We start from the raw sequence: 26,783 nt of genomic DNA, 5'->3' as shown, positions 1-26,783 counted from the left end.
TGCTGCAGCTGGGCATAGCATTCACCAACCAGACTTGTTAAAATGGCTGCCGTGTATTTGCTAACTTGCATTTCATTGTCATTCATATAAAACTTTTAAAATGGCTAGATGTTTGGACAAAAAAAAGTAAGCTTGTCATTCTGGCACGTGCGGGGTGACAGACTTTGTCATGCAAATGTTGTGTTTCATTGAAATGGTAATGTCACCTGGATCAGGGGTAACTCCTGAAGGCTATTGGTGCAGGCTTTTGCTCCAAACCCGTGGTAACATACCTGATTCAGTTAATTAAGGTTCTGGAGAACAGTTATAATTTCGTTGAAATTAAAGCTTGCAGGACAAGTAGCTCTCCAGGGGGGTGGTTGCCCTATTAGCTAGTGATTTAGTTGTAGCCTACTGTAGATTTAGGAACAACTTCCCACAGAATGTGTAACATTTATTCAATCTTACCTGTCAGTAAAGTCACTTCATATGAGAATAGTTGAGTAGGATGGCTAGTTATCACTCCTAATATCATACAATTTCATCAGTACTTGAGTAAGACCCTGATGAAAGAAGCAAGTCTGACAACCTTTTCCACCAACTTTATTTTACAAATGTAGTGTTTGATCACTGCTGCATCCAAGGGGATCAAAATGCATTGGAGAAATTAAAAGTAGGCCTTTATATATTAAAATTAATAATAGTCATGAAAACATTCATGAAGTTCACTTGTAAATATCATCCCATACAAATCTATATAATCTCATACAAATCTAGATTTAGATTTATCCTTCGTCGTTCTACATAGGTTTAAATTAATTAATGATGGTGTCGAAACATACACCTATTCATTCATCTCTTTGTGTCTTATTTTATTCACCATCTATTTTACATGTGTTATGTGTCATTACTCATCAAAAATATCCCTGTTGCCACATAATAGGCTATATAGAAATATGTTAAATGTTAAGCATTTGGGTGGTCACTGTACATTCCACTAAATACTCACATATAATTTGTTGAAGCCTCAAATGAATGTGTTATAGAAGAGAGCCACAACCCATTAGAATATTCTGATTGTACTAGCTATACAAAATACAATATACTTACACAAAAAAAGGTTTACCATGTACAAAATAATGGCAGAAGTGTATGTAATGACTGTTTCAATGGTTATGGCTTGTGGCGATAGTACAGACATTGCTACAGACTTTCTGTGACTTAAATACAAATCTAAAACTAGGTTAGCTGTCCTAATTCCCTGAAAAAAGACACTGTTACTGAACATTCAGGTTGTTACTGTTATACCCTTTTTACCTACCTGTGTTTAAGACATTAATGTAAACACATACATTGTGACATCATGTGTTAACCCTTTGGATTTTATTAGGTTAGGCTGTGGTGTTAGCAAGTGTTTCAATTTGGTCCCAGACCCAGAACTTTCCCCTCCCTAGTCCCTATCAATATTGTCTGACCTTGTGAACGGTGAGTGTAATGATTCCACCCCAACACGTGGAACCAACACAACTTTTGCTAATACCTATGCAATATTTTCAAATAGTCTAGATAGAAGGCTCCATCTAGGGAAAGGGACTAGGGAGAGGTTTGTAATTGGGCCTTTGTCTTCAAACATACTGTAATAAAGCCCTGTATTCAGGCATGTTGTCAATGCATTACCAAGCCATGGAGTTGACATGCATCAAGATTAGACAGTGTTAGTTTGAATCCCCATTTTGTGTTCAGATGTAACAAAAACAAACAAAATGTCATGAGAAAGATAGGTATCTAAAAACATGTAAACACTTCAAATCTCACTAAGAAAAATAACACCAACATCATTACTATAAGATAACCATTAATTATAACAACAATTATAATAATCATTAATAATAACACTTGTTGTAATCATGACAATAACCGACACGGACTACCCAGTGAACACCGTCTGACGCCGACGTCCATGGACGTCTAAAAGATGCCATTTTGCTCACTGGGTAAGTTACCATTGTGTATAGGAAGATTGTCAAAAGAAAATCTGTATCAACATGTCAGTCATTTTATCTCCTGAATTATGTCAGATTTTTTTCTTCTGTCCATTTGTTAGTTATATGAGACACTTTGTATACTGTAGATTATATATATATATATATATATATATATATATATATATATATATATATACAGTTATACTTCTCTCTTAGTCGAATACAAGTCTGTTCATTTTCTTAAGTCCCTTAAGTTTATCAAACACAGCCCCGCGCATCACCAGTGACTTGAGTGTCCTTTTTTGCTGAATGTAAACCACTAAGACGTGATACAAAATATGTCTGTCTTTATCTGGTGCAAATATCAGGGGATTGTGCAAAAACGTTTCTGTCTTAGTGTTTCCCTCTTTGAGCTGGTCTGGAAAAAAACTGCTCATGTTTATTTTTACAAGTTTGACTCCAGGCATCTACAGGACATTAGTACTCACACGTCAGTGACAATATCAACACCACAAATTAAGTGAAAGCATTAATATGCTGTATTATATGGTCCAAAGCCACACATGTAGGATAGGATAGCCCTTAATATTAAGCATTATTATTGATATTATGACATTTCTACCTAATAGAGAACGGTTGGAGTGTGTTACTACGAACGAGCAAGGTCCTCTTCTGATAAAGGGCATGCTAGCCAACCAAGTCTCTTCTGAGTCTCACCCTCATATCTGACTGCTTCATCATTGGAGTCGTCCTACAGTATGCATTATAGTCCACTGCCTTGTTACAGTCAATTCCCTAGACACATACACTTTGGCTTGCTCTGAAGCCAATCATTTGTATTGTCCTGTAGAAATGTTGGCTTGAGTCAGTTCTCCTCTGGTTTAGATTAATAAAATAGTGATTGTCAGACGTGCTTTCTCTGGTATTTTATTTGTATCCCAATGCATGGCTTTGAAGGTCAGTCATATTATGAAGTGCAACACCTGCATCATACTGTACTTGTTGTGCTCTATGAAAGAAAATACCCTGTAGTTGCAGTAGCTAATCCTCCTATTGGTAGGCTGACCAACTCAGAAGTTCCTCGTCAAACATAGTGACTCATGGCTCAATCAGATTTGGTTGTCCTGATGAAGACAGGTGGGTCACAGGGGAGCTCCAGGTAGAAGTTGCACTTAGGCACAGATTTAGGATCAGCTCAACCTCCCCAAATGCTGAGCATAACTATTAGGCGGTGGTGGGATGCAAAACTGACCTCAGATCAGTTAATGGGGGCAACTAGAGAATGTATGGAAGCAATTTTCTCAAGGTCACTCATTCTTTCACACAAGAAGCAACAATCGACAGCTCTGTTTTCCTGCGTCAGAATGAGGCGGGCTCACTTGTATACCACTCCCTGGATTCAAAACCCTACATCATCCGACATTCCACATCATAGGTCATGAAGATCATCAGTTCAATGCTCCATGAGGAAAATAGCATCCTTTGATACAAGTGAAACCTGTTTTTCTATGTAACACTGAAGTACACAGTCTGGCCGAACACCACTCTTCTCTCTCTCATACTTAGATGTATTATCTTGGTCCCTCCTTTCTAATATGGCTCAAAAGTTTCTTTATTCTGTTAAACATTTGATATAAAACACAAGGTTATGCATGAACAAACCAGTTCCTTAACTAAGTCCTAGCTATCTAATTTCTCCCACGTTTTTTTTCAGTTATTCATGGATTCAGTGTATGGTAATATGGCACATTAGATATGAAATATGGCTGATGTATCACATATATAAAAATGGCAGGATAATTCTGTTCCTCTACCATTTTGACCTCTAAGCAAGTCCTCCATCTCCCTATATGTACAGATTGATTCACCATATTTCCTTCTCTACCCTTCCTATTCTCGTATGTCTACTCTCTTCATGAAGACCACACACACAGTAGGTAGAATTTGCCCTAACCACTGATACAGAGTCAGATATTTGTTCATCCCCCTTATGGTTAAGGGTGGGTTTAGGGGTGAGATAATCTGATCCTAGATTTGCAGTTGATGGCAATTTCTACCTGGTGCCCCTCACACTGTCACCTCATTCTTACTGCCTGTCCTGATGCCCTGACTGCCTCCCCCTCCTCCTCCACTTCCTCCTCCTCTACTTCCTCCTCCCGCTCCTCCGTCGCCCCCTCCTGGTATAAAGTGTAACTGCTCAATAGTGTTCTGCCTCTTGGCAGCAAAAGCCATCCTCTTGGCGCTGTGGCCCCCTAGCGTTCCTGTTCCCATGACAACCCCCGCCCCGGGCATCTCGCTACCACCCCAGCCCCCCATGCCTCCCCCCATGCCTCCACTCATATGCCCCGTCATGCCCTGGCTTCTCTCCTGCTCCCTCCCTGAGGTGGGGTGAGAGTTCATCTTGATCATGTGGTGGCGGTCCAGGGAGGGCGTGGCACATACATTCTGCTGGGACTGGGCTTTCTGCTGAGGGGTGAGACCACCCCGGGGGAGAGTGGGGACCATGCCTCCCCCGCCTCCATGGGCGTATGGATCCTGCACACCCACTCCCATCCCTCCGACCCCTCTACCCATGCTCTCCTCCAGGTGATCTGGGGACATGAGTAGGCGATCCTGGGGACGCTCCTGCGCCCAATCCTTGGGCTTCCTCGTCAGGGTCTGGTTGTTGGACTGAGGCCGTTCCTGGGGTCGATCCTTGGGCTTCCGTGTCAGGGTCTGGGTGTTGGACTGAGGCCGCTCCTGGGGTCGATCCTGGGGCTTCCTTGTCAGGGTCTGGGTGTTGGACTGAGGCCGCTCCTGGGGTCGATCCTGGGGCTTCCTTGTCAGGGTCTGGGTGTTGGAGTTCTTAGTAGCAGCAGCCATGGCTTTGTAGTACTGGTGCTGCTGGTTCTTGGACATCCTGGAGAGGGTCCCAGTGTTCCCGGGGACGTCCCCCATGTTAAGCAGCTGGTCCTGTGACATGACCTTCCTGGCAGGCTTGGACAGGGTGTCGTAGTTGGGATTGTAGTGCTGCTCGATTGGGTCCAAGGGGTAGGGGTTGACCGTGGGGGAGACGGGGGGTAGGCCGGTGGGTTGAATCCAGGGGCGGGGGGCGTGGCGAGGGAGGGTGCCCCTCCCACCCATGGTGTTGTAGTCTCCTCCACAGGGGATGTGGTGACTGGAGGACTGGAGAGCGGGCTGGGCCGTGTGGGGACGCCTCTTGGTGGTGCAGTAGCCCGATGAATATTCATCAAGACCACTCTTCTCTGGAATCAAAAGAGGAATAGTGAAACACATAAGTCACAGAGCTATTGTTTTCTGTGTAACGGGGTCTATCTCTATGTTGCTACGTGGTACACTACTCACCCAGGCGTTTGAGCGAGGAGTATCTGTTGAGCTCTGGCTTGGTGGCGTTCTCGTAGGATGGGGGGAGCTGTGCCAGGTTGTGGAGGGAGTGGTGGAAGGAGGGCTGCTCTTTAGTATTGTTGTGTTTGCTGGACAGAAGAGTGCCTCCTGCCGCCAGCTGGGTGTTGTTCATACGAGGGGCGTGTTCTGAGGGGTCAAAAGACAGCTATGTTATGGTGTGTTTGTTTCTTAATTGTTGTTTTTTGGACAACCTTTATCTAACCAGGTTGGTATCATTGACATCTAAGACATTATTGTGAAAAACTGTAAAACATGGAAGGGCACCAGATGCATACATTACAGTATGTCACTGGAACCATCCATTTACACCACCAGTTGACTTACCGATGGTAGCAGTGTGATTGGGACTGGTTCCTGAATGGATAAAATTGTGTTGAATATTCCCCACTGCAAAACAAACAAACAGTCATCAGCTGTGGAGCAACAGTGTATACATAATGTATACTGTATGTGAGTGAGACAGCAGAACACTGTATGATGTGCTCAATTGTGGATGTTATCAGGTGATTTCTAGCTTCATGGTTTATTAACCATATTAAGATCAAGGCATCCATCCTCTTTTACATTACCTGGGCCAATTCCCCTTTACACGCTCACTCACTTATCATTTATTGAGCCTGTGGGAATCGACCAGGATATTGCACTTTGTTTCACATAACTGTCCCTCTTCAAGAACTTACAAGTTCCTCGACGTAGACATATCTGATGAGATGAAATGGTCAAACCACAGGGACACCGTAGTAAAGAAGGCACAGCAGCGACTCTTCTACCTCAGGAGGCTGAATAAATTTGTCCTGTCTCCGAGGGCCCTCACAGTGTTTTACAGGAGCACCATTGAGAGACTACTGTCGGTCTACATTGCATCCTGGTACGGCAACTCCAACGCCGCTGACTGCAAGGCTCTACAGAGGGTGGTACGCTCAGCCAAACGAGCCATTAGGTGCTCACTGCCTGCCCTCCAGGACACCTACAACACCAGGCGTCGCAGGAAGGCCAAGAAGATCATCAGGGACCTCATGGCACCCAAGCCATCATGGCCTGTTCTCCCTGCTTCCATCGCTCAGACACTGGCAGTATAGGAGTATCATGGCAAAAACTGTCAGACTGGCCAATATGTTCTACCACCAACCATCAGGCTGCTGAATAGCCACTAGGGAGCTACCTACTCCCTCCCCCTTGCTTTTCCCCCTATGGATATTCTAACCCCTCCCAATAACACTTACCCTGCCCCTCCCCCCAATAGACATTATCATTGCTACAGTTGTAATATTATTTTTATTATTGTCTCATTCACTTGTCTTTTTTTGACCTGCGCTGTTGGAGCTCGGATCATAAGTATTTCACTGAGCCCTGCGATTACATCTGCAACACTGTGCATGTGACTAATAACCTCATCTAATCTAATCCATTTTACTCCTTCCCCTTTCTTACAAGACAGTTTGAAATAAGCCTAAAGCCCAACAACAGAACAGAACAGGAGAAACGACTTTGAAACAGAAGTGTACTATTAGAGCTTGTCCTCATTTCCCCTTTTCATTTAAAAAACATGTTTCCCGTTTGTTCCAACTGAATGCTCCCCTGGCCACTCACGTCTGTTGTCCTTGCTGGGCAGGCCAGGGGCATAGAGGTTTTTGGGAGGTCTGCCCAGCGTACCCTGTCCCTCCCCTGAACCACACAGAGCCACGCTGTTGTTCCTCTCATCCTGCTGCACTGGACTGGACTGGTGACGCAACATGTCCACCAGCGCTCTGAGAGGAGAAACCAAAAAGACAATGTCAAAAATGTAAACGTACAAGTAATTAGGTGTAAAATGTGTTTTATTGCCTGGAGTAATAACAGTCCCCCCCCCCCCCCCCCCCCCGGCATTAACAATTTCATATCTTGTCTAATCTTATGAATGAAACATGCTATAAACATGTTATAACAACATTATGAAATGATTAAAGAATCTGTGTTTGTCTGTCTGACTGTCCATCTGTCTATCTGTCTGTGTGACTGTCTGTCTGTCTTACTCTCTGTCTGTTCATCTGTCTGGTCTGTGACTGATTGACCCCTCCCCTCACCTGGGCATGTTGATCTCTCCGTTGTTGGCCTGCTGCGACACCTTGTTGAACATTATCTTAATCCCCACGGCAACCGCTACCATAAACACAATGACACCTCCAATCACAAAGCCTGTGTTGTGGCTCAGAGGCTGCAGAGGGTCCAGTTCCGGCTCATCATCATCCAGGAGTATGGCGTTTGGTGGCGGGGTCTTGGCCCAATCCGGGGAGTCGTAGTTGGTACAGCTGCTCTGCTCCAAACGACGGGTGGGGTCGGGGCAGCAGAAGCGGTAGTGGCAGCTGCCACAGCAGTAGATGAAGCTGTCCTTGGAACAATTGAAGGTGCTGTCCAACTGGCCCATGACATCATAGTAACCATGGCACACGTCCACGTCCACCAGTCTGTGGGGAGGAGGAGCTACCTGGGCCGCGCGCAACGGAGGAGCCAGGGCTCCCGCTGCAGCAGACGTCACGTTCTTGGGGAACATGATTTGGGCCAGGGGTCGGGGAGGGGTCTCCCCAGGGGATTCTGGAAGTTTCTCTGGAGCTTTGGGCCTGCCCCGGAGGGCAGAGGGGCGGTTGGCATGGATGGTCAGGAGGAGGAGAGGGGGGCTGGGGGCGGACTGAGGGGGGTCGGTGGAGCCCCCCTGGCGAGGCCGGGGGTCGGTACGTAGGGGAGAGAGAGTGGGAGAGGGGGAGCTGTCCTCAGCTGTGGTAAGTGGGGCAGCAAGGAGAGAGAGGAGGGAGACGGCGAAGACTTGGAGATTGGTGGTGGGCGTCATCTTTACATGACTAAGAGCTCTATTTTCTGTTGTCGACTCAACGCTGTTACAAGGCTGTCCTTTTTTCAGAATTAAACCACTAAAAAACTATTTGAAACATTTAGGTAGCAGGTATGAGTTGTTTGGTACTCATAGTTTCAAAATATCTTAATTTAATAATGAATATGTCTGATGAACTTTGTGAATTAATTCTAGATATGCTTTAAGAGATGGAAGTCATGAGTGTCAACCAGTTGTAAGTGTCAACCATTGGTGACAGAGGTATTTACATGGCTTTCATTCTGTTACTATTATCTTCAACATCTTCTGCGGTAATATTCTGCATCCCATTACAGTAAAATCAGACCTGTATAAGCCTCACAGAGTAAACGAGGGTAAATTGATCAAACCCAGATCGTCTATTCCTTCTTCTAGTTCTAGAATCTATCTACCATACAAAACCTAGCTATGAATCATGTGAAGTTAGTTTGAGGTTATAACATTCACATGCAAAAATACAAAAATAGATGGAATCTCCTTGGATGAAAGGTCAAACAGAGGGTTTTTACCTTCACCATGACGTATTCCTGAACACGTTGAGCTTTGTTTAGCTGAAGACAAGAAGTAAGCTTCCTCAATGAGTTATGGCAATTTTATACATTTCCTTTCGGTTATGGCACTTGTAAAATAATATGTCAGAAAATGACACATAGGCCTGTGTTTTAAGGGCAACAGTCCTCTGTAAACATTAATCCTAAAATGTAAACAGTTAATGATTCAATCATGTCGTTTTGGCGCTGGATACATTCCAAGTTTGCACTTAGACTCAACCTGTAAACTAATATTCTCTGAAAAAGTAGAAAAATCTCTACATATAAATGTGTAAATGTTTCAATATTATGCTAAATAAAAGATGTGTACTAAATAAATCTCATGCTAAATAAATCTAAATCATTTGTGTTCCTGTGCTTTTAGATGTTGCGGACCATTTGGAGAGGTTGTGGTTCTTGACGGGTCAGGGCACTGATTGGCTGTGGCGTAGTGTAAACATACTGTGTGACTGTAAAGCAGGACATTGCGCTTCCAGGCATATAAACATCACAGGTCACTAACTACATAATGCATTGGCCACTTATTTACTTAAATGTTTTATGGTCTTATCTAAAATGCATAGGCACTTACTGTTCCTCTGATTGGGCTGAGGGCTACAGAGCCAGCGCCCTACATTAAGGACAGAGGACAGTGAATACCACAAATGAGGAGAAAGTATAAAACGGTACGACAAATCGTATTATATCAAATAGACAGCTAGTGGCTGGATGGGTACCTCTGTTTTTAGATGTACAAACTTAGTATGTATGGTCTAGTATAGAATATACAAGGAAAAGAGGTTTAGATGTAACTCTACAGATTGAATTCAGTTGTGTCTCATTATGATGGTTGAGGACTGAATAGCACGTTGTAGTTCACATGTGCCATTCCTTCAATAACTCTGATTATTCCTGATTTGGTCCTAAAACTGAAAGAAAAGCATTTTTGGAGAGAAATATGTAAATGTGTGGAGTTATTGTGTCTGAGGTTACAGGTGATAATAGACAGAGACAGCTCCGTCTCCCACACAAATTATAATTACATACAATTATCAAAACAGTTCTTATCTGTTGCTGAGCATGTAGGCATGGATAGGGGAGGCAGGGGGGCTGCTGAAATCACTGATGGCTCTACTTGTTTCAATAAATGTGAATAAAAAACAATGGCGAATACAACCAGCAGTTCTCACTGTTGTTCCAAGTTTTTATAAAGAACTCTTCTATTCCCTGAAAGTTCTGCTTGATTTCCTGTATCGTCTTCAGATTTGGAAAAAGGGGATCAGGCCTGGAATGTCTTCACAGATTTGTGGATCCTGTATGGAACACAGAAAGAATCGATTAGGAGAGTGGACATCAAGCCCCCCCCCCCACACACACACACACACACAAACTCCCTCCCTCGTATTCTAACACACACACCACAGCAACACACAGACAACACACTCTGTAACACTCAGACAACACACTCATGAATTGCTATGAATTTCTAGCTATAAATTGGAATAGAACTTGTCAAGAAGTGTGCACCATGCATACTGTATGCACCGGAATTTGATTTGTGTGCTGTGTGTGTGTGTGTGTGTGTGTGTGTGTGTAGGGCAGCCAGCCATATGCACCTGAATTTGTGTGCTGTTATGTGTGTGTGAGATAGCCGGCCCTCACATTGATGAGACAGAGATAGTGATATCGTAATAAATAGTGTAGTTTTATTAAAAACTTGCAGACATCCCAGCAGTCCCACTCACACACAGAACACCATCCTCCATTTAAACAAACTGAAGTGCTTCAGGCAGGAGGCCACAGGTGTGTGCAAGTGCAATCAGCTAATTAACAAAGCTTGAACGCAGTCAGCTCACACAATTAAAGGGGCATGTCACTCATTCTAACGTTCAAACCAACAGGTAAAGGTTGAGCTGATGAATAAAGATCAATTAACTGGAAGGATGTGATAATTCATTGACAGTTATGGATCCTATATAAATAAATACACAATAAATCCATGCATACAAAGCTACTAGGTATGCTAGGTGTGTCTGTGTGTTAGTGTGTCTGCCTTTTGCAGGAGCATCAGCTCCTGAAAAGCAGATGAGAGAGGGAGAGAAAGTGAAACAGAGAGAGAGAGCAGGGGGATAAATGAAGGGTCGGGATTTAAATGAGCAGAGAGAGTTGGTGGGGAGCGGGAAGAGCCAGAGGTATAGACGCAGAGACGGTCGTGAGTGGGAGGGCGGTGTGTGGGTGGCACAGAATCAAGTACATTTCTCCCAGCACTTACCAATATAACACCGCACATCACAGTTAGACAGACCCACAAATGCACAGCCCAAACAACATAACAAGATAGGGTGACACAACAAGCATGAACTATGATGGAAGAGAGTGATTTGGATGTCCTTTCACTTGCATCTGCAAGATCTGATATCTGCACAATGAACACTGTTAATGCTGTTGTTGAAGTGGCAGCATGTATGTCAGTCAGAGAGATTGTGTGTGTGTGTGTGTGTGTGTGTGTGTGTGTGTGTGTGTGTGTGTGTGTGTGTGTGTGTGTGTGTGTGTGTGTGTGTGTGTGTGTGTGTGTGTGTGTGTGTGACTGCAGTATACTCTACAGGCAGAGTCTCTCCCTCTCGCCTTTCATTCCTCTCGCTCTCTCCTGTCTCCCATCTCCCTCGTTCTCCCTTCCTCTCTCTTTCTCAGATTTGGTGCGTGGGTTGAGGCAGCTAACTCTCTTAGAATAGCACTGCAGCTCTGTCTGTGTGTAAGAGAGAGAGATAGATGGAGAGAGAGCGAGCGAGCGAGCGAGAGAAAAATAGGTATTGTCCAATCTACACCTATTAGCCAATTCTGAAACTTCTACCTCCATCATCACTGGTAGTCCATGATACCATAATATCTTCCATTTCATCCTCTATCTATACTTTGTTCTATCTCCATCACCACATTCCTTATCACTTCCACTAACAACATCTATTATCATGAAAAGGCATCCCAACCTGCATTTTCCAGCAGAAAAAAATAATCCAAAAGACTTGTCACGACTAAAGACGCAAATTAGAGTGAAACATCATGCAGTTATAATTCCTGTAATGTATCACCAGTATCCTAACACACCTACAAGTAAAAATGTAAAAATTACATATGCTGTAACATAAGAAATGAGATATCTCTATAGTTCTATATCTATAGTTACCACTATATACTGTAAGATAGTCTCTATAGTTATATCTCTATAGTTCTATATCTATAATTACCACTATATACTGTAAGATAGTCTCTATAGTTATATCTCTATAGTTATATATCTATAGTTACCACTATATACTGTAAGGTAGTCTCTATAGTTATATCTCTATAGTTCTATATCTATAGTTACCACCGTATACTGTAAGGTAGTCTCTATAGTTATATCTCTATAGTTATATCTCTATAGTTACCACTATATACTGTAAGGTAGTCTCTATAGTTATATCTCTATAGTTATATCTCTATAGTTCTATATCTATAGTTACCACTATATACTGTAAGGTAGTCTCTATAGTTATATCTCTATAGTTATATCTCTATAGTTCCCACTATATACTGTAAGGTAGTCTCTATAGTTATATCTCTATAGTTCTATATCTATAGTTCCCACTATATACTGTAAGGTAGTCTCTATAGTTATATCTCTATAGTTATATCTCTATAGTTCCCACTATATACTGTAAGGTAGTCTCTATAGTTATATCTCTATAGTTATATCTCTATAGTTATATCTCTATAGTTACCATTATATACTGAAAGTTAGTCTCTATAGTTACCACTATATGCTGTAACATAGTAAATTAGACATCTCTATAGTCATATCTCTATAGTTATATCTCTATAGTTAAATCTCTATAGTTCCCACTATATACTGTAACATCGTAGGTTAGACGTCTGCATAGGTTTATCTCTATAGATAACACTATATACTGTAAGTTAGTTTCTATAGTTATATCTCTATAGTTATATCTTCATAGTTACCACTATATACTGTAAGTTAGATATCTCTATAGTTATATCTCTATAGTTACCACTATATGGGGCGGCAGGGTAGCCTAGTGGTTAGAGCGTTGGACTAGTAACCGTAAGGTTGCAAGTTCAAACAAGGTACAAATCTGTCGTTCTGACTTGCCTAGTTAAATAAAGGTCAAATAAAAAAATATATATATATACTGTAAGATAGTCTCTATAGTTATATCTCTATACTTACCACTATATCCTGTAACATCAGAAGTTAGATATCTCTATAGGTATATCTCTATACTTACCACTATATACTGTAACATCAGAAGTTGGATATCTCTATAGTTATATCTATATACTTACCACTATATCCTGTAACATCAGAAGTTAGATATCTCTATAGGTATATCTCTATACTTACCACTATATACTGTAACATCAGAAGTTGGATATCTCTATAGTTATATCTCTATACTTACCACTATATACTGTAACATCAGAAGTTAGATATCTCTATAGTTATATCTCTATACTTACCACTATATACTGTAACATCAGAAGTTGGATATCTCTATAGTTATATCTCTATACTTACCACTATATACTGTAACATCAGAAGTTGGATATCTCTATAGTTATATCTCTATACTTACCACTATATACTGTAACATCAGAAGTTAGATATCTCTATAGTTATATCTCTATACTTACCACTATATACTGTAACATCAGAAGTTGGATATCTCTATAGTTATATCTCTATACTTACCACTATATACTGTAACATCAGAAGTTGGATATCTCTATAGTTATATCTCTATACTTACCACTATATACTGTAACATCAGAAGTTAGATATCTCTATAGTTATATCTCTATACTTACCACTATATACTGTAACATCAGAAGTTGGATATCTCTATAGTTATATCTCTATACTTACCACTATATACTGTAACATCAGAAGTTGGATATCTCTATAGTTATATCTCTATACTTACCACTATATACTGTAACATCAGAAGTTGGATATCTCTATAGTTATATCTCTATACTTACCACTATATACTGTAACATCAGAAGTTAGATATCTCTATAGGTATATCTCTATACTTACCACTATATACTGTAACATCAGAAGTTGGATATCTCTATAGGTATATCTCTATAGTTACCACTATATACTGTAACATCAGAAGTTGGATATCTCTATAGTTATATCTCTATACTTACCACTATATACTGTAACATCAGAAGGTGGATATCTCTATAGTTATATCTCTATACTTACCACTATATACTGTAACATCAGAAGTTAGACATCTCTATAGGTATATCTCTATACTTACCACTATATACTGTAACATCAGAAGTTGGATATCTCTATAGTTATATCTCTATACTTACCACTATATACTGTAACATCAGAAGTTGGTTATCTCTATAGTTATATCTCTATACTTACCACTATATACTGTAACATCAGAAGTTGGATATCTCTATAGTTATATCTCTATAGTTATATCTCTATAGTTACCACTATATCCTGTAACATCAGAAGTTAGATATCTCTATAGTTATATCTCTATACTTACCACTATATACTGTAACATCAGAAGTTGAATATCTCTATAGTTATATCTCTATACTTACCACTATATACTGTAACATCAGAAGTTGGATATCTCTATAGTTATATCTCTATACTTACCACTATATACTGTAACATCAGAAGTTGGATATCTCTATAGTTATATCTCTATACTTACCACTATATACTGTAACATCAGAAGTTGGATATCTCTATAGTTATATCTCTATACTTACCACTATATACTGTAACATCAGAAGTTGGATATCTCTATAGTTATATCTCTATACTTACCACTATATATTGTAACATCAGAAGTTGGATATCTCTATAGTTATATCTCTATACTTACCACTATATACTGTAACATCAGAAGTTGGATATCTCTATAGTTATATCTCTATACTTACCACTATATACTGTAACATCAGAAGTTGGATATCTCTATAGTTATATCTCTATACTTACCACTATATACTGTAACATCAGAAGTTAGATGTCTCTATAGTCATATCTCTATAGTTACTATATACTATATCACTATATACTGTAAGTTAGTCTCTATAGTTATATATCTAGTTACCACTATATACTGTAACATCAGAAGTTAGATGTCTCTATAGTCATATCTCTATAGTTACCACTATATACTGTAAGATAGTCTCTATAGTTATATCTCTATAGTTATATCTCTATAGTTACCACTATATACTGTAACATTGTCAGTTAGATATATCTATAGTTATATCTCTATAGTTACCACTATATACTGTAACATCAGAGGTTAGATGTCTCTATAGTCATATCTCCATAGTTACCACTATATACTGTAACATTGTAAGTTAGATATCTCTAAAGTTATATCTCTATAGTTATATCTCTATAGTTACCACTATAGACTGTAACATCAGAAGTTAGATATCTCTATAGTTATATCTCTATAGTTACCACTATATACTGTAACATCAGAAGTTAGATGTCTCTATAGTTATATCTCTATAGTTACCACTATATACTGTAAGATAGTCTCTATAGTTACAATGGGGAGAACAAGTATTTGATACACTGCCGATTTTGCAGGTTTTCCTACTTACAAAGCATGTAGAGGTCTGTAATTTTTTAATCATAGGTACACTTCAAATGTGAGAGATGGAATCTAAAACAAAAATCCAGAAAATCACATTGTATGATTTTTAAGTAATTAATTTGCATTTTATTGCATGAAATAAGTATTTGATCACCTACCAACCTGTATAAACTGCACCTGTTTCAACTCGTTACCTGTATAAAAGACACCTGTCCACACACTCAATCAAACAGACTCCAACCTCTCCACAATGACCAAGACCAGAGAGCTGTGTAAGGACATCAGAGATAAAATTGTAGACCTGCACAAGGCTGGGATGGGCTACAGGACAATAGGCAAGCAGCTTGGTGAGAAGGCAACAACTGTTGGCGCAATTATTAGAAAATGGAAGAAGTTCAAGATGACGGTCAATCACCCTCGGTCTGGGGCTCCATGCAAGATCTCACCTCGTGGGGCATCAATGATCATGAGGAAGGTGAGGGATCAGCCCAGAACTACACGACAGGACCTGGTCAATGACCTGAAGAGAGCTGGGACCACAGTCTCAAAGAAAACCAATAATAACACACTACGCCGTCATGGATTAAAATCCTGCAGCACACGCAAGGTCCCCCTGCTCAAGCCAACGCATGTCCAGGCCCGTCTGAAATTTGCCAATGACCATCTGGATGATCCAGAGGAGGAATGGGAGAAGGTCATGTGGTCTGATGAGACAAAAATAGAGCTTTTTGGTATAAACTCCACTCGCCGTGTTTGGAGGAAGAAGAAGGATGAGTACAACCTCAAGAACACCATCCCAACCGTGAAGCATGGAGGTGGAAGCATCATTCTTTGGGGATGCTTTTCTGCAAAGGGGACAGGACGACTGCACCATATTGAGGGGAGGATGGATGGGGCCATGTATTGCGAGATCTTGGCCAACAACCTCCTTCCCTCAGTAAGAGCATTGAAGATGGGTCGTGGCTGGGTCTTTCAGCATGACAACGACCCGAAACACACAGCCAGGGCAACTAAGGAGTGGCTCCATAAGAAGCATCTCAAGGTCCTGGAGTGGCCTAGCTAGTCTCCAGTCCTTAACCCAGTAGAAAATCTTTGGAGGGAGCTGAACGTCCATATTGCCCAGCGACAGCCCCGAAACCTGAAGGATCTGGAGAAGGTCTGTATGGAGGAGTGGGCCAAAATCCCTGCTGCAGTGTGTGCAAACCTGGTCAAGAACTACAGGAAATGTATGATCTCTGTAATTGCAAAAAAAGGTTTCTGTACCAAATATTAAGTTATGCTTTTCTGATGTATCAAATACTTATGTCATGCAATAAAATGCTAATTAATTACTTAAAAATCATACAATGTGATTTTCTAGATTTTTGTTTTAGATTCCATCTCTCACAGTTGAAGTGTACCTATGATAAAAATGACAGACCTTTACATGCTTTGTAAGTAGGAACATTTTCAAAATCGGCAGTGTATCAAATACTTGTTCTCCCCACTGTATATCTCTATAGTTACCACTATATGCTGTAACATATTAAATTAGACATCTCTATAGTCATATCTCTATAGTTACCACTATATACTGTAACATCAGAAGTTAGGTATCTCTATAGTTATATCTCTATAGTTACCACTATATACTGTAACATCAGAAGTTAGATGTCTCTATAGTCATATCGCTATAGTTACCACTATATCCTGTAACATCAGAAGTTAGATATCTCTATAGGTATATCTCTATAGTTACCACTATATCCTGTAACATCAGAAGTTAGATATCTCTATAGGTATATCTCTATAGTTACCACTATATCCTGTAACATCAGAAGTTAGATATCTCTATAGGTATATCTCTATAGTTACCACTATATCCTGTAACATCAGAAGTTCGATATCTCTATAGGTATATCTCTATAGTTACCACTATATCCTGTAACATCAGAAGTTAGATGTCTCTATTTTATTTTTATTTTTATTTCACCTTTATTTAACCAGGTAGGCTAGTTGAGAACAAGTTCTCATTTGCAACTGCGACCTGGCCAAGATAAAGCATAGCAGTGTGAACAGACAACACAGAGTTACACATGGAGTAAACAATAAACAATAAACAAGTCAATAACATAGTAGAAAAAAAGAATCTATATACATTGTGTGCAAAAGGCATGAGGAGGTAGGCAATAAATAGGCCATAGGAGTGAATAATTACAATTTAGCAGATTAACACTGGAGTGATAAATGATCAGAGGAACATGTGCAGGTAGAGAAACTGGTGTGCAAAAGAGCAGAAAAGTAAATAAATAAAAACAGTACGGGGATGAGGTAGGTAAATTGGGTGGGCTATTTACAGATGGACTATGTACAGCTGCAGCGATCGGTTAGCTGCTCAGATAGCAGATGTTTAAAGTTGGTGAGGGAGATAAAAGTCTCCAACTTCAGGGATTTTTGCAATTCGTTCCAGTCACAGGCAGCAGAGAACTGGAAGGAAAGGCGGCCAAATGAGGTTTTGGCTTTAGGGATGATCAGTGAGATACACCTGCTGGAGCGCGTGCTACGGGTGGGTGTTGCCATCGTGACCAGTGAACTGAGATAAGGTGGAGCTTTACCTAGCATAGACTTGTAGATGACCTGGAGCCAGTGGGTCTGGCGATGAACATGTAGCGAGGGCCAGCCGACTAGAGCATACAGGTCGCAGTGGTGGGTGGTATAAGGTGCTTTAGTAACAAAACGGATGGCACTGTGATAAACTGCATCCAGTTTGCTGAGTAGAGTATTGGAAGCTATTTTGTAGATGACATCGCCGAAGTCGAGGATTGGTAGGATAGTCAGTTTTACTAGGTGAAGGAGGCTTTATTGCGAAATAGAAAGCCGACTCTAGATTTGATTTTGTATTGGAGATGTTTGATATGAGTCTGGAAGGAGAGTGCAGTCTAGCCAGACACCTGGGTACTTATAGATGTCCACACATTCTAGGTCAGAACCATCCAGGGTGGTGATGCTAGTCGGGCGTGCGGGTGCAGGCAGCGAACGGTTGAAAAGCATGCATTTGGTTTTACTAGCGTTTAAGAGCAGTTGGAGGCCACGGAAGGAGTGTTGTATGGCATTGAAGCTCGTTTGGAGGTTAGATAGCACAGTGGGAAGGGCCAGAAGTATACAGAATGGTGTCGTCTGCGTAGAGGTGGATCAGGGAATCGCCCGCAGCAAGAGCAACATCATTGATATATACAGAGAAAAGAGTCAGCCCGAGAATTGAACCCTGTGGTACCCCCATAGAGACTGCCAGAGGACAGGACAACATGCCCTCCGATTTGACACACTGAACTCTGTCTGCAAAGTAGTTGGTGATCCAGGCTAGGCAAAACTGAGGCTACTGAGTCTGCCGATAAGAATACAGATGACAGAGTCGAAAGCCATGGCCAGGCTTGATGAAGACGGCTGCACAGTACTGTCTTTTATCGATGGAGGTTATGATATCGTTTAGTACCTTGAGCGTGGCTGAGGTGCACCCGTGACCGGTTCGGAAACCGGATTGCACAGTCTCTATAGTCATATCTCTATAGATGTCTCTAAAGTTATATCTCTATAGTTACCACTATATACTGTAAGATAGTCTCTATAGTTATATCTGTATAATTACTACTATACAATCAGTGGCCAGTTTACAAAAATAGTTTGCCACTACAGATTGAATCACATGGTAGTGGCGTGCTATATAAAGCAAGCATCGAGGCATTCAGATACTGTTCGATTGAACGCTAGAATGGGCAAAATGAGCGACTTAAGCATGGTATGATCGTCAGTGCCAGGCGTGCGGTTTCGAGTGTCTCAGAAACAGCTGGCCTCCTGGGCTATTCACTCACGACAGTCTAGGGTTTACCGAGAATGTTGCGACAAACAAAAAGCATCCAGTAAGTGACAATCCTGTGGGCGAAAACAGCTTGCTGATTAGAGGTCGAAGAAGAATGGCAAGAATCATGCAACAGGCAGGCCACAAACAGGCAAATAATGACGCAGTACAACAATGGTGTGCAGAATGGCATCTTGGAATGCACAACTCGTTGTTCCTTGTCACAGATTGGCTATTGCAGCAGACGACCACACCGGGTTCCACTCCTATCAGCAAAAAAACAAGAAGAAGAAGAAGCGGCTCCAGTGGGCACGTGATCAACAGCACTGGACAAAACTTTGGCTGGTCGAATGAATCCCAGTTCCTGTTGCGTCATGCTGATGGCAGAGTCAGGATTTGGCGTAAGCAGCAAGAGTCCATGGCCCCATCCTGCATGGACAGGCTGGTAGCGGTGGTGTAATGGTGTGGGGAATGATTTCCTGGGACACGTTAGGTCCCTTGATACCAATTGAGCAACGTGTCCATGCCCCAAAGAATTCAGGCTGTTCTGGTGGCAAAGAAGGTCTGACACGGTACTAGATGGGTGTACCTTAAACTGGCCACTGAGTTTATACTGTAACATTGTAAGTTAGATTCCTCTCTATAAATGTCTCTCTATAGATGTCTCTATAGTTATGTCTCTTCCTGACTAGAAGCACTGCAGTTGCATGAGGAGTGGGGGCAGAGGCAAGGCTGTCTCACATACATTGTTGCATGCTAAAGGACGGGAGGAAAGGAGGGAGGGAGTGAGAGAATACATGGGAACAAAAAGTGAAGGACAAAACACTCAGTGCTGTGCAGATCAGAATGATGTATCCATGAGTTCCATGTCCACTGAAGGAAGGACATCATGACATGACACTAAACTTATTCAGAACAAACACACAGGACTAATCCTGCATGCCATTGTATCACAGCAACAGCATCTTGCTTATTGATTTACGATACTATAGTGTGAAGAAGATGTTAACAAAACTTGTCCATCATGACTCATTGGTTTCCGATTGCTTTGATCCAATCTGGGTGTGGAGAGGGAAATATCTCCACACCCTGTGAAGAGCAAAATGTTAAATGCTCACATTTGAACAACATTCCTTTCATATTCCATATTGAAAAACAATAGAGTCTAATATGCACCCTGCACAAAAAAAATGGGTTTAGTTCTGATAAAAGGCTAGCAAAGAAGAAGTAGCCTAGTACAAACAGACGTAAATCTGAAATGCCCATAGTGAGTTTAACTGCGCAATGAACCTGCTGCTGCTTGTGTACCCATATCTGGCTGTAACCGGTCTGTGTATGAATGGACTTCGGCACATCTATATCTTTTACAGGTTAACAACTTGTAGCTCAGCCACTGCACGCATACATTATTGCATGTAGGTTACGGAGATATTACTTGCATGTATCATTAAGCGTGCGTGGGTGTATAAGAACCCGAGTGTGTATACACTGACTGGCTGCGTGTGTGTAGTCTAATCACATATGAAGTATCAATGTATAAAAACTGTGTCAATGTGTATCAGCTGCGTCTTACAAGCGTGTGTATGTGATAACTCGATTTCTGTGGCGCAGCTTTCAAATCAATATGTTTTGTTACTGTCTCCTATATTTATCCACATTGATAGAAAATCACTTTGTGCCATATGTGGAACCCGAGGTAACGAGAAACACGAAGACAATTTAAACTATTACTGAGCATTTGTTTCATGATGTTCCTGTATCAAAAAAGGTTAATATATTGCCATGTCTTACCTGCGCGTTCTGCCGGATAACAGCCGGGGAGACCGTGCGCACTGGATTGCTGCGATACATTCGCTCTGGTCAGACAATAACGACTGTCTTATAAACTGTTGAAGGAAGACTATTGTGACAAATCATCCTCATTTTGTAGTCGATAAACTGCTGCCCAATGTTGTGTACCAGCATATCCGTCGACAATATGACATATCTGCACTATTTATTTTTACTAGCCTTAGCTAAACTCTTTTAGTTGACTCTATCGATGGAATAAACTATTATTAGAATAACCTACAAACTGTGCAATGGCAAGTTTATGGAAATATTGTCTAACTTTTCCTGTTGAAATACATTTTGTAACTAAACGATGTGCATAAATTCCATGTGTTGCACATATAATTGTCTGGTAAAAAAAAAATCCGTAGAAGAACACGCCAATCTGGCTATCCTACGAAACTCACTATAGCAAGCAAGTGCAGCACAATAGGCATATCACACCGTCAAAAGGAAGGTCGCCAGATTTTTGTCTTCCTGAATTAAACTACACATTTTATTCTCTGCAAATTTACGTTGCATTTATTCCAAGCTGATATAAAGAGTTCCGTCAGAAATTCCGACCGACCCCGATCATACAATGCCTATGGGATTGTGCGACTGGTCTCACTAAGGTCCGCAAAGCTCAAGTGCGCTCCCATTGGTCGCTCGAACTGGTGTTGATGAGAGTTCTCTCCAGGGCTTTCGGATGCTGAGTTCCATCCCATCAATGATGGTCTGTAATTGGTTTAAGGAAGTGATTATGGTTCCAATACGATTGGTTCCAATACCAGAAGACTGTATACAGAAGACATGAGCTATCCTTCTCAATAATTCTCAATAATGCACTGCAACTGCTATGCAGAGCCGGATTGTGGACCATTATGGACCGCAAACGTGCCACGGCCCCCGAACACGTCATAAGCAATGGCAAAGTTGCAGGAAATCAGCTTTAAAACTGCAGTTTACTCTCAGCCTCATGGTCAAATGTGAAGAATAGCATGAGATAAACTATAAACAGCACATTTTTTTTTACTTTGCCTCATGGCAAAATGTGTATAATTGCATGAAATTAGCTTTAAAACTGCAACATTTTCTCTCAGCCTCATGACAAAACCCCCTGGAGGTAGGGGCCCCGGGGTCCAAAATGAGGTAGTCCAGCCCTGCTGTTCTACAGTGTCACAGGTGTTAGAAGAAAAACATGACAGCCATCAGTCATCATAATGCTGCTGGTCATCAGATGATCATGTGTAAAAATACATCAAAATGGGGGCCTTTGATATTTTTCTGCCTTGATACAGTCTCTCACTATCTTTTTTGTGTATGTCGGTATTAAAAGAGAGAGCGAGAGAGAGAGAAAGAGAGAGAGAGAGGGGTGCACCAACGGTTGCCACAGCAACTGTGTGATTATGTTGGTGGCAATTATGAAAGGGATGAAAACGGGGTGGGGGAAGAGGACAGGAGCAATCCAAAGCCAGAACACTGATGATGCGCGTGAGTGAATCTGTCAACCATGACGGATAGGCCTACAATTTCAAATGTGATAAGACGCTGATGTCTTCAAAGAAGTGAGAGAAGTTTGAATCCCTATTTCCATGTAGTGTGCATAAAACATAAACATATTTTTTTGTATGTGTTTCATTAGATTTCATAGAATAATGACTATGTTCATTTATTTTTGACAAAGCACATCATACTCCCAGATTACAATACTAGCTCTTGTAGCCTCTCAGCCAACAGTAAAGCATGGGGCTTATTCATGGTGTTAAACCTCACAGATAATAAGACAAAACAATAATAGCCCTGTATGACATATGTATGTTCTATACCTCTATGAACAGCCTGAAATGTTTTCCCAAATGAATAAACCCATGCTGTGCAAATCCCAGAAAGAGAGAACAGTATTAGGTTGTGGGTAAAAAGGGCTGGCAGAAGCCAGCATAGTGGAGAGAATACAGACATTGTCCCCAAACACTGAAACAGCAGGGTCAGATATTGGGCTCGTTTGAGTGGTAAGGCGAAAGCAACCGACTGTAGACGAAGGTTGAGGAGTGAAGTTGGGGGAGGTGCATCTGCGACAGCCATAAGTCAGACACTGATGTGGTTTTCCTACAGCAAGGCTCAGTGTAACATGGCAGTGTTGCCATTGATTAGAAAAGTTGTTCTTTACAATGTCAAAATAAACATGTCTCCAGCCCCCATATCACACACTCACAAACTGAAAATATACAGTGGCAAGAAGAAGTATGTGAACCCTTTGGAATTACCTGGATTTCTGCATAAATTAGTCATAACATTTAATCTGATCTTCATCTTAGTCACAATAGACAAAACACAGTCTACTTAAAATAATAACACACAAAGTATTGTATTTTTCTTGTCTATATTGAATACATAATTTAAACATTCACAGTGTAGGTTGGAAAACTATGTGAACCCCTAGGCTAATGACTTCTCCAAAAGCTAATTGGAGTCAGGAATCAGCTAACCTGGAGTCCAATCAATGAGACAAGATTGGAGATGTTGGTTAGAGCTGTCCTGCCCTATAAAAAACAACTCACAAAATGTGAGTTTGCTATTCACAAGAAGCATTGCCTGGTGTGAACAATGCCTCGAACAAAAGAGATGTCAGAATTGTTGACTTGCATAAAGCTGGAAAGGGTTACAAAAGTATCTCTAAAAGCCTTGATGTTCATCTGTCCATGGTAAGACATATTGTCTATAAATGGAGAAAGTTCAGCACTGAAGAATCCTAGAGTGTCAGCTAAAGCCTTAAAGAAATCTCTGGAACATGCTAACATCTCTGTTGACGAGTCTACGATACGTAAAACAGAAAACAAGAATGGTGTTCATGGGAGGACACCACGGAAGAAGACGCTGCTGTCCAAAAAAAACCTTGCTGCACATCTGAAGTTCGCAAAAGAGCATCTGGATGTTTCACAGCACTTCTGGCAAAATATTCTGTGGATAGATTAAACTGAAGTTGAGTTGTTTGGAAGGAACACACAACACTGTGTGTGGAGAAAAAAAGGCACAGCACACCAACAGTATGGTGGAGGGAGCATCATGTTTTGGGGCTGCTTGGCTGCCTCAGGGCCTGGACAGCTTGCTATCATCGACGGAAAAATGAATTCCCAAGTTTGTCAAGACATTTTGCAGGTGAATGTAAGGCTATCTGTACGCCAATTGAAGCTCAACAGAAGTTGGGTGATGCAACAAGACAACAACCCAAAACACAGAAGTAAATCAACAACAGAATGGCTTCAACAGAAGAAAATACGCCTTCTGGAGTGGTCCTGACCTCAACCCGATTGAAAATGCTGTGGCATGACCTTGAGAGCGGTTCACACCAAACATCATATTGCTAAAATGAAACAGTTTTGTAAAGAGGAATGGTCCAAAATTCGTCCTGACCATTGTGCAGGTCTGATCCGCAACAACAGAAAATGTTTGAGTTTATTACTGCCAAAGGAGGGTCAACCAGTTATTAAATCCAAAGGTTCACATACTTTTCCCACCCTGCACTGTGAATGTTTACACGGTGTGTTCAATAAAGACATGAAAACGTATAATTGTTTGTGTGTTATTAGTTTAAGCAGACTGTGTTTGTTTATTGTTGTGACTTAGATGAAGATTAGATACAATTTTATGACCAATTTATGCAGAAATTCAGGTAATTCCAAAGGGTTCACATACTTTTTTCTTGCCACTATGTGTGTACATTTTACTATCAATTGGCAAAGGAGAGCCTCAAATATCACATTAATGTGTACATATCCACTTTATACATGAATTGCGGCAAAGTTGGTTCCTGTTTCAGTCATGTCTTTGGTCACATCGGTGTGGGTCATATAAAATAACCTAATGATTGGTTGACAATAGAGCCTCCCACAATGCAGGTGATGGCTGCAGGATGGAGTTGGTGAAGAGCACCTGCAGAAACGTACTGTCGACTGCAGTCAAACCTTCATGACCTTTGATCACATGATTTATGTAAAGTTGGGCGCGTTCAAGTGGATCACTTTTGCCAAATCGTGACCATTGTTGGTCACTACCATTTAAAGTATGTTGCATTATAGTTATACAAATTGACCACCTTGCACATGTCGACTGCATGAACCTTACAAAAATCATGTGATCAAAGGTCATGCAGTTTCTGAAGTCGCCGCCGCAGTTGCTTCTCAACACCTGCGATATGAGACGTTCTAATCATTTAAATGTACACACATGAAGTTTTCAGCTTGTGAGTGTGTGATAAACTTTTACATTTATTCTGAAGAACTTTTGCAAACAGCAGCTATGTTGACACTGCCATGTGATCTGAGCCTTGCTGTTGGAAAACCACTAGTGTCCAACTTTCGGCTGTTGCAGATGCACCTCCCCAGACTTCACCTGAAGACTTTGTTCTAGTCGGCTTCGTTACGCTTACTGCCCGAACACACCCATTTTCTAGGCAGTGGTTGTCAATAAGACTTTTCTGGACCTCTCTTCCCGACAGTTAAAGGTCCCGAAGCTTTTGTGCATGTGCAAGAATCTGTACTTTACAGTCTCTGATCTACTCCTAGAGAATATCCCTTCACATTTCTATCAATTGTGAATGATAACTTAAGTATTACCGGTGAAACATCCATGAAGCATCTGCATACCAAACATATGGTCTGTTTCAGGGGGATATGCATATTTAGATCTTAATGAGTTAGTGTAGTCACGAATTACCGTACAGTGCAGTCACAAAGTACTCAACAGTGCAGTTAGGAAGTACCCTACAATGTTATGAAGTATCCTACAGTGTTGTTATGAAGTACCCTACAGTGTTATGAAGTATCCTACAGTGTTGTTATGAAGTACCCTACAGTGTTATGAAGTACCCTACAGTGTTATGAAGTATCCTACAGTGTTATGAAGTATCCTACAGTGTTGTTATGAAGTATCCTACAGTGTTATGTAGTATCCTACAGTGTTGTTATGAAGTACCCTACAGTGTTATGAAGTATCCTACAGTGTTGTTATGAAGTACCCTACAGTGTTATGAAGTATCCTACAGTGTTATGAAGTATCCTACAGTGTTGTTATGAAGTATCCTACAGTGTTGTTATGAAGTATCCTACAGTGTTGTTATGAAGTACCCTACAGTGTTATGAAGTATCCTACAGTGTTATGAAGTATCCTACAGTGTTGTTATATTATGTAGTGAGCGAACGTGTTACCAAGCAGACGGAGTTAACAAACTGTAGCATAGCCTAGCTGTGCTTAGTTCAAAATCAAATATTTTGCCTAATGGAGCACGATGTTGTGTTGGAGAAAAATGTGACCATTTGTACAATCATCCTAAAATCTCAGAAGAAATTACACAGTAACATAGTATGATACTCTTTTTGGTTCTGTTATGTAGACCAGTATCAGTGTTTTTGCAGACATTGTTTCAGCTTTGATCTAACTAAATGAGCGCCAGTCGCAACAGTAGCCTGTTCTTTATGAGTAAAGCCAAGGCTGTGTGTAAAGTAGAGAATTTCACACAAGCAAAAGCTCCGGGACCTTTAGCTGTTGGGAAGATGGGGCCAGAAACGTTGGATCCGCAGCCACTCCATACGTTTTATCCCCATAATCGTCAAGGTGGTAGGGTACTCCGATAGACAGTTGAATCAACCTTTCCACTGATGGGGACTAGAAGGTGAAAAACCTTTCTATGGGGGGGGGTTTCCTGGCATCACCTCCAGC

General features: G+C 41.1%; 1 protein-coding gene across 1 annotated transcript; it reads right to left on the bottom strand.

Annotated features, from left to right (window-relative positions):
• Positions 1-566: 566 nt before the first annotated feature.
• On the bottom strand, positions 567-21,917 carry LOC110508861 (uncharacterized). The gene is made up of 6 exons (XM_021589732.3): positions 21,048-21,917; positions 7,433-10,075; positions 6,960-7,117; positions 5,694-5,756; positions 5,310-5,495; positions 567-5,209 (listed from the first exon to the last, which is right to left on the bottom strand). The coding sequence occupies exons 2-6, from the start codon at positions 8,191-8,193 to the stop codon at positions 4,032-4,034; spliced, it is 2,346 nt and encodes a 781-aa protein (XP_021445407.1). The 5' UTR covers positions 8,194-10,075; positions 21,048-21,917; the 3' UTR covers positions 567-4,031.
• Positions 21,918-26,783: the final 4,866 nt, after the last annotated feature.

This window comes from Oncorhynchus mykiss, chromosome 3, assembly GCF_057628025.1.
Source record: "Oncorhynchus mykiss isolate SJ-2025 chromosome 3, ASM5762802v1, whole genome shotgun sequence".
Taxonomy (NCBI): Eukaryota; Metazoa; Chordata; class Actinopteri; order Salmoniformes; family Salmonidae; genus Oncorhynchus; species Oncorhynchus mykiss.
Note: the sequence above shows the minus strand (reverse complement) of the source record. Positions and strands in the feature narration are given on the sequence as shown.

Excerpts from the sequence above, each read along its gene's own strand:
- LOC110508861 (XM_021589732.3), bottom strand. The coding sequence starts at position 8,193 with ATGACGCCCACCACCAATCTCCAAGTCTTCGCCGTCTCCCTCCTCTCT. Across the intron at positions 7,118-7,432 it reads GGAGAGATCAACATGCCCAG|AGCGCTGGTGGACATGTTGC; the intron begins GTGAGGGGAGGG and ends TTCTCCTCTCAG. Across the intron at positions 5,496-5,693 it reads CAATCACACTGCTACCATCG|AACACGCCCCTCGTATGAAC; the intron begins GTAAGTCAACTG and ends TTGACCCCTCAG.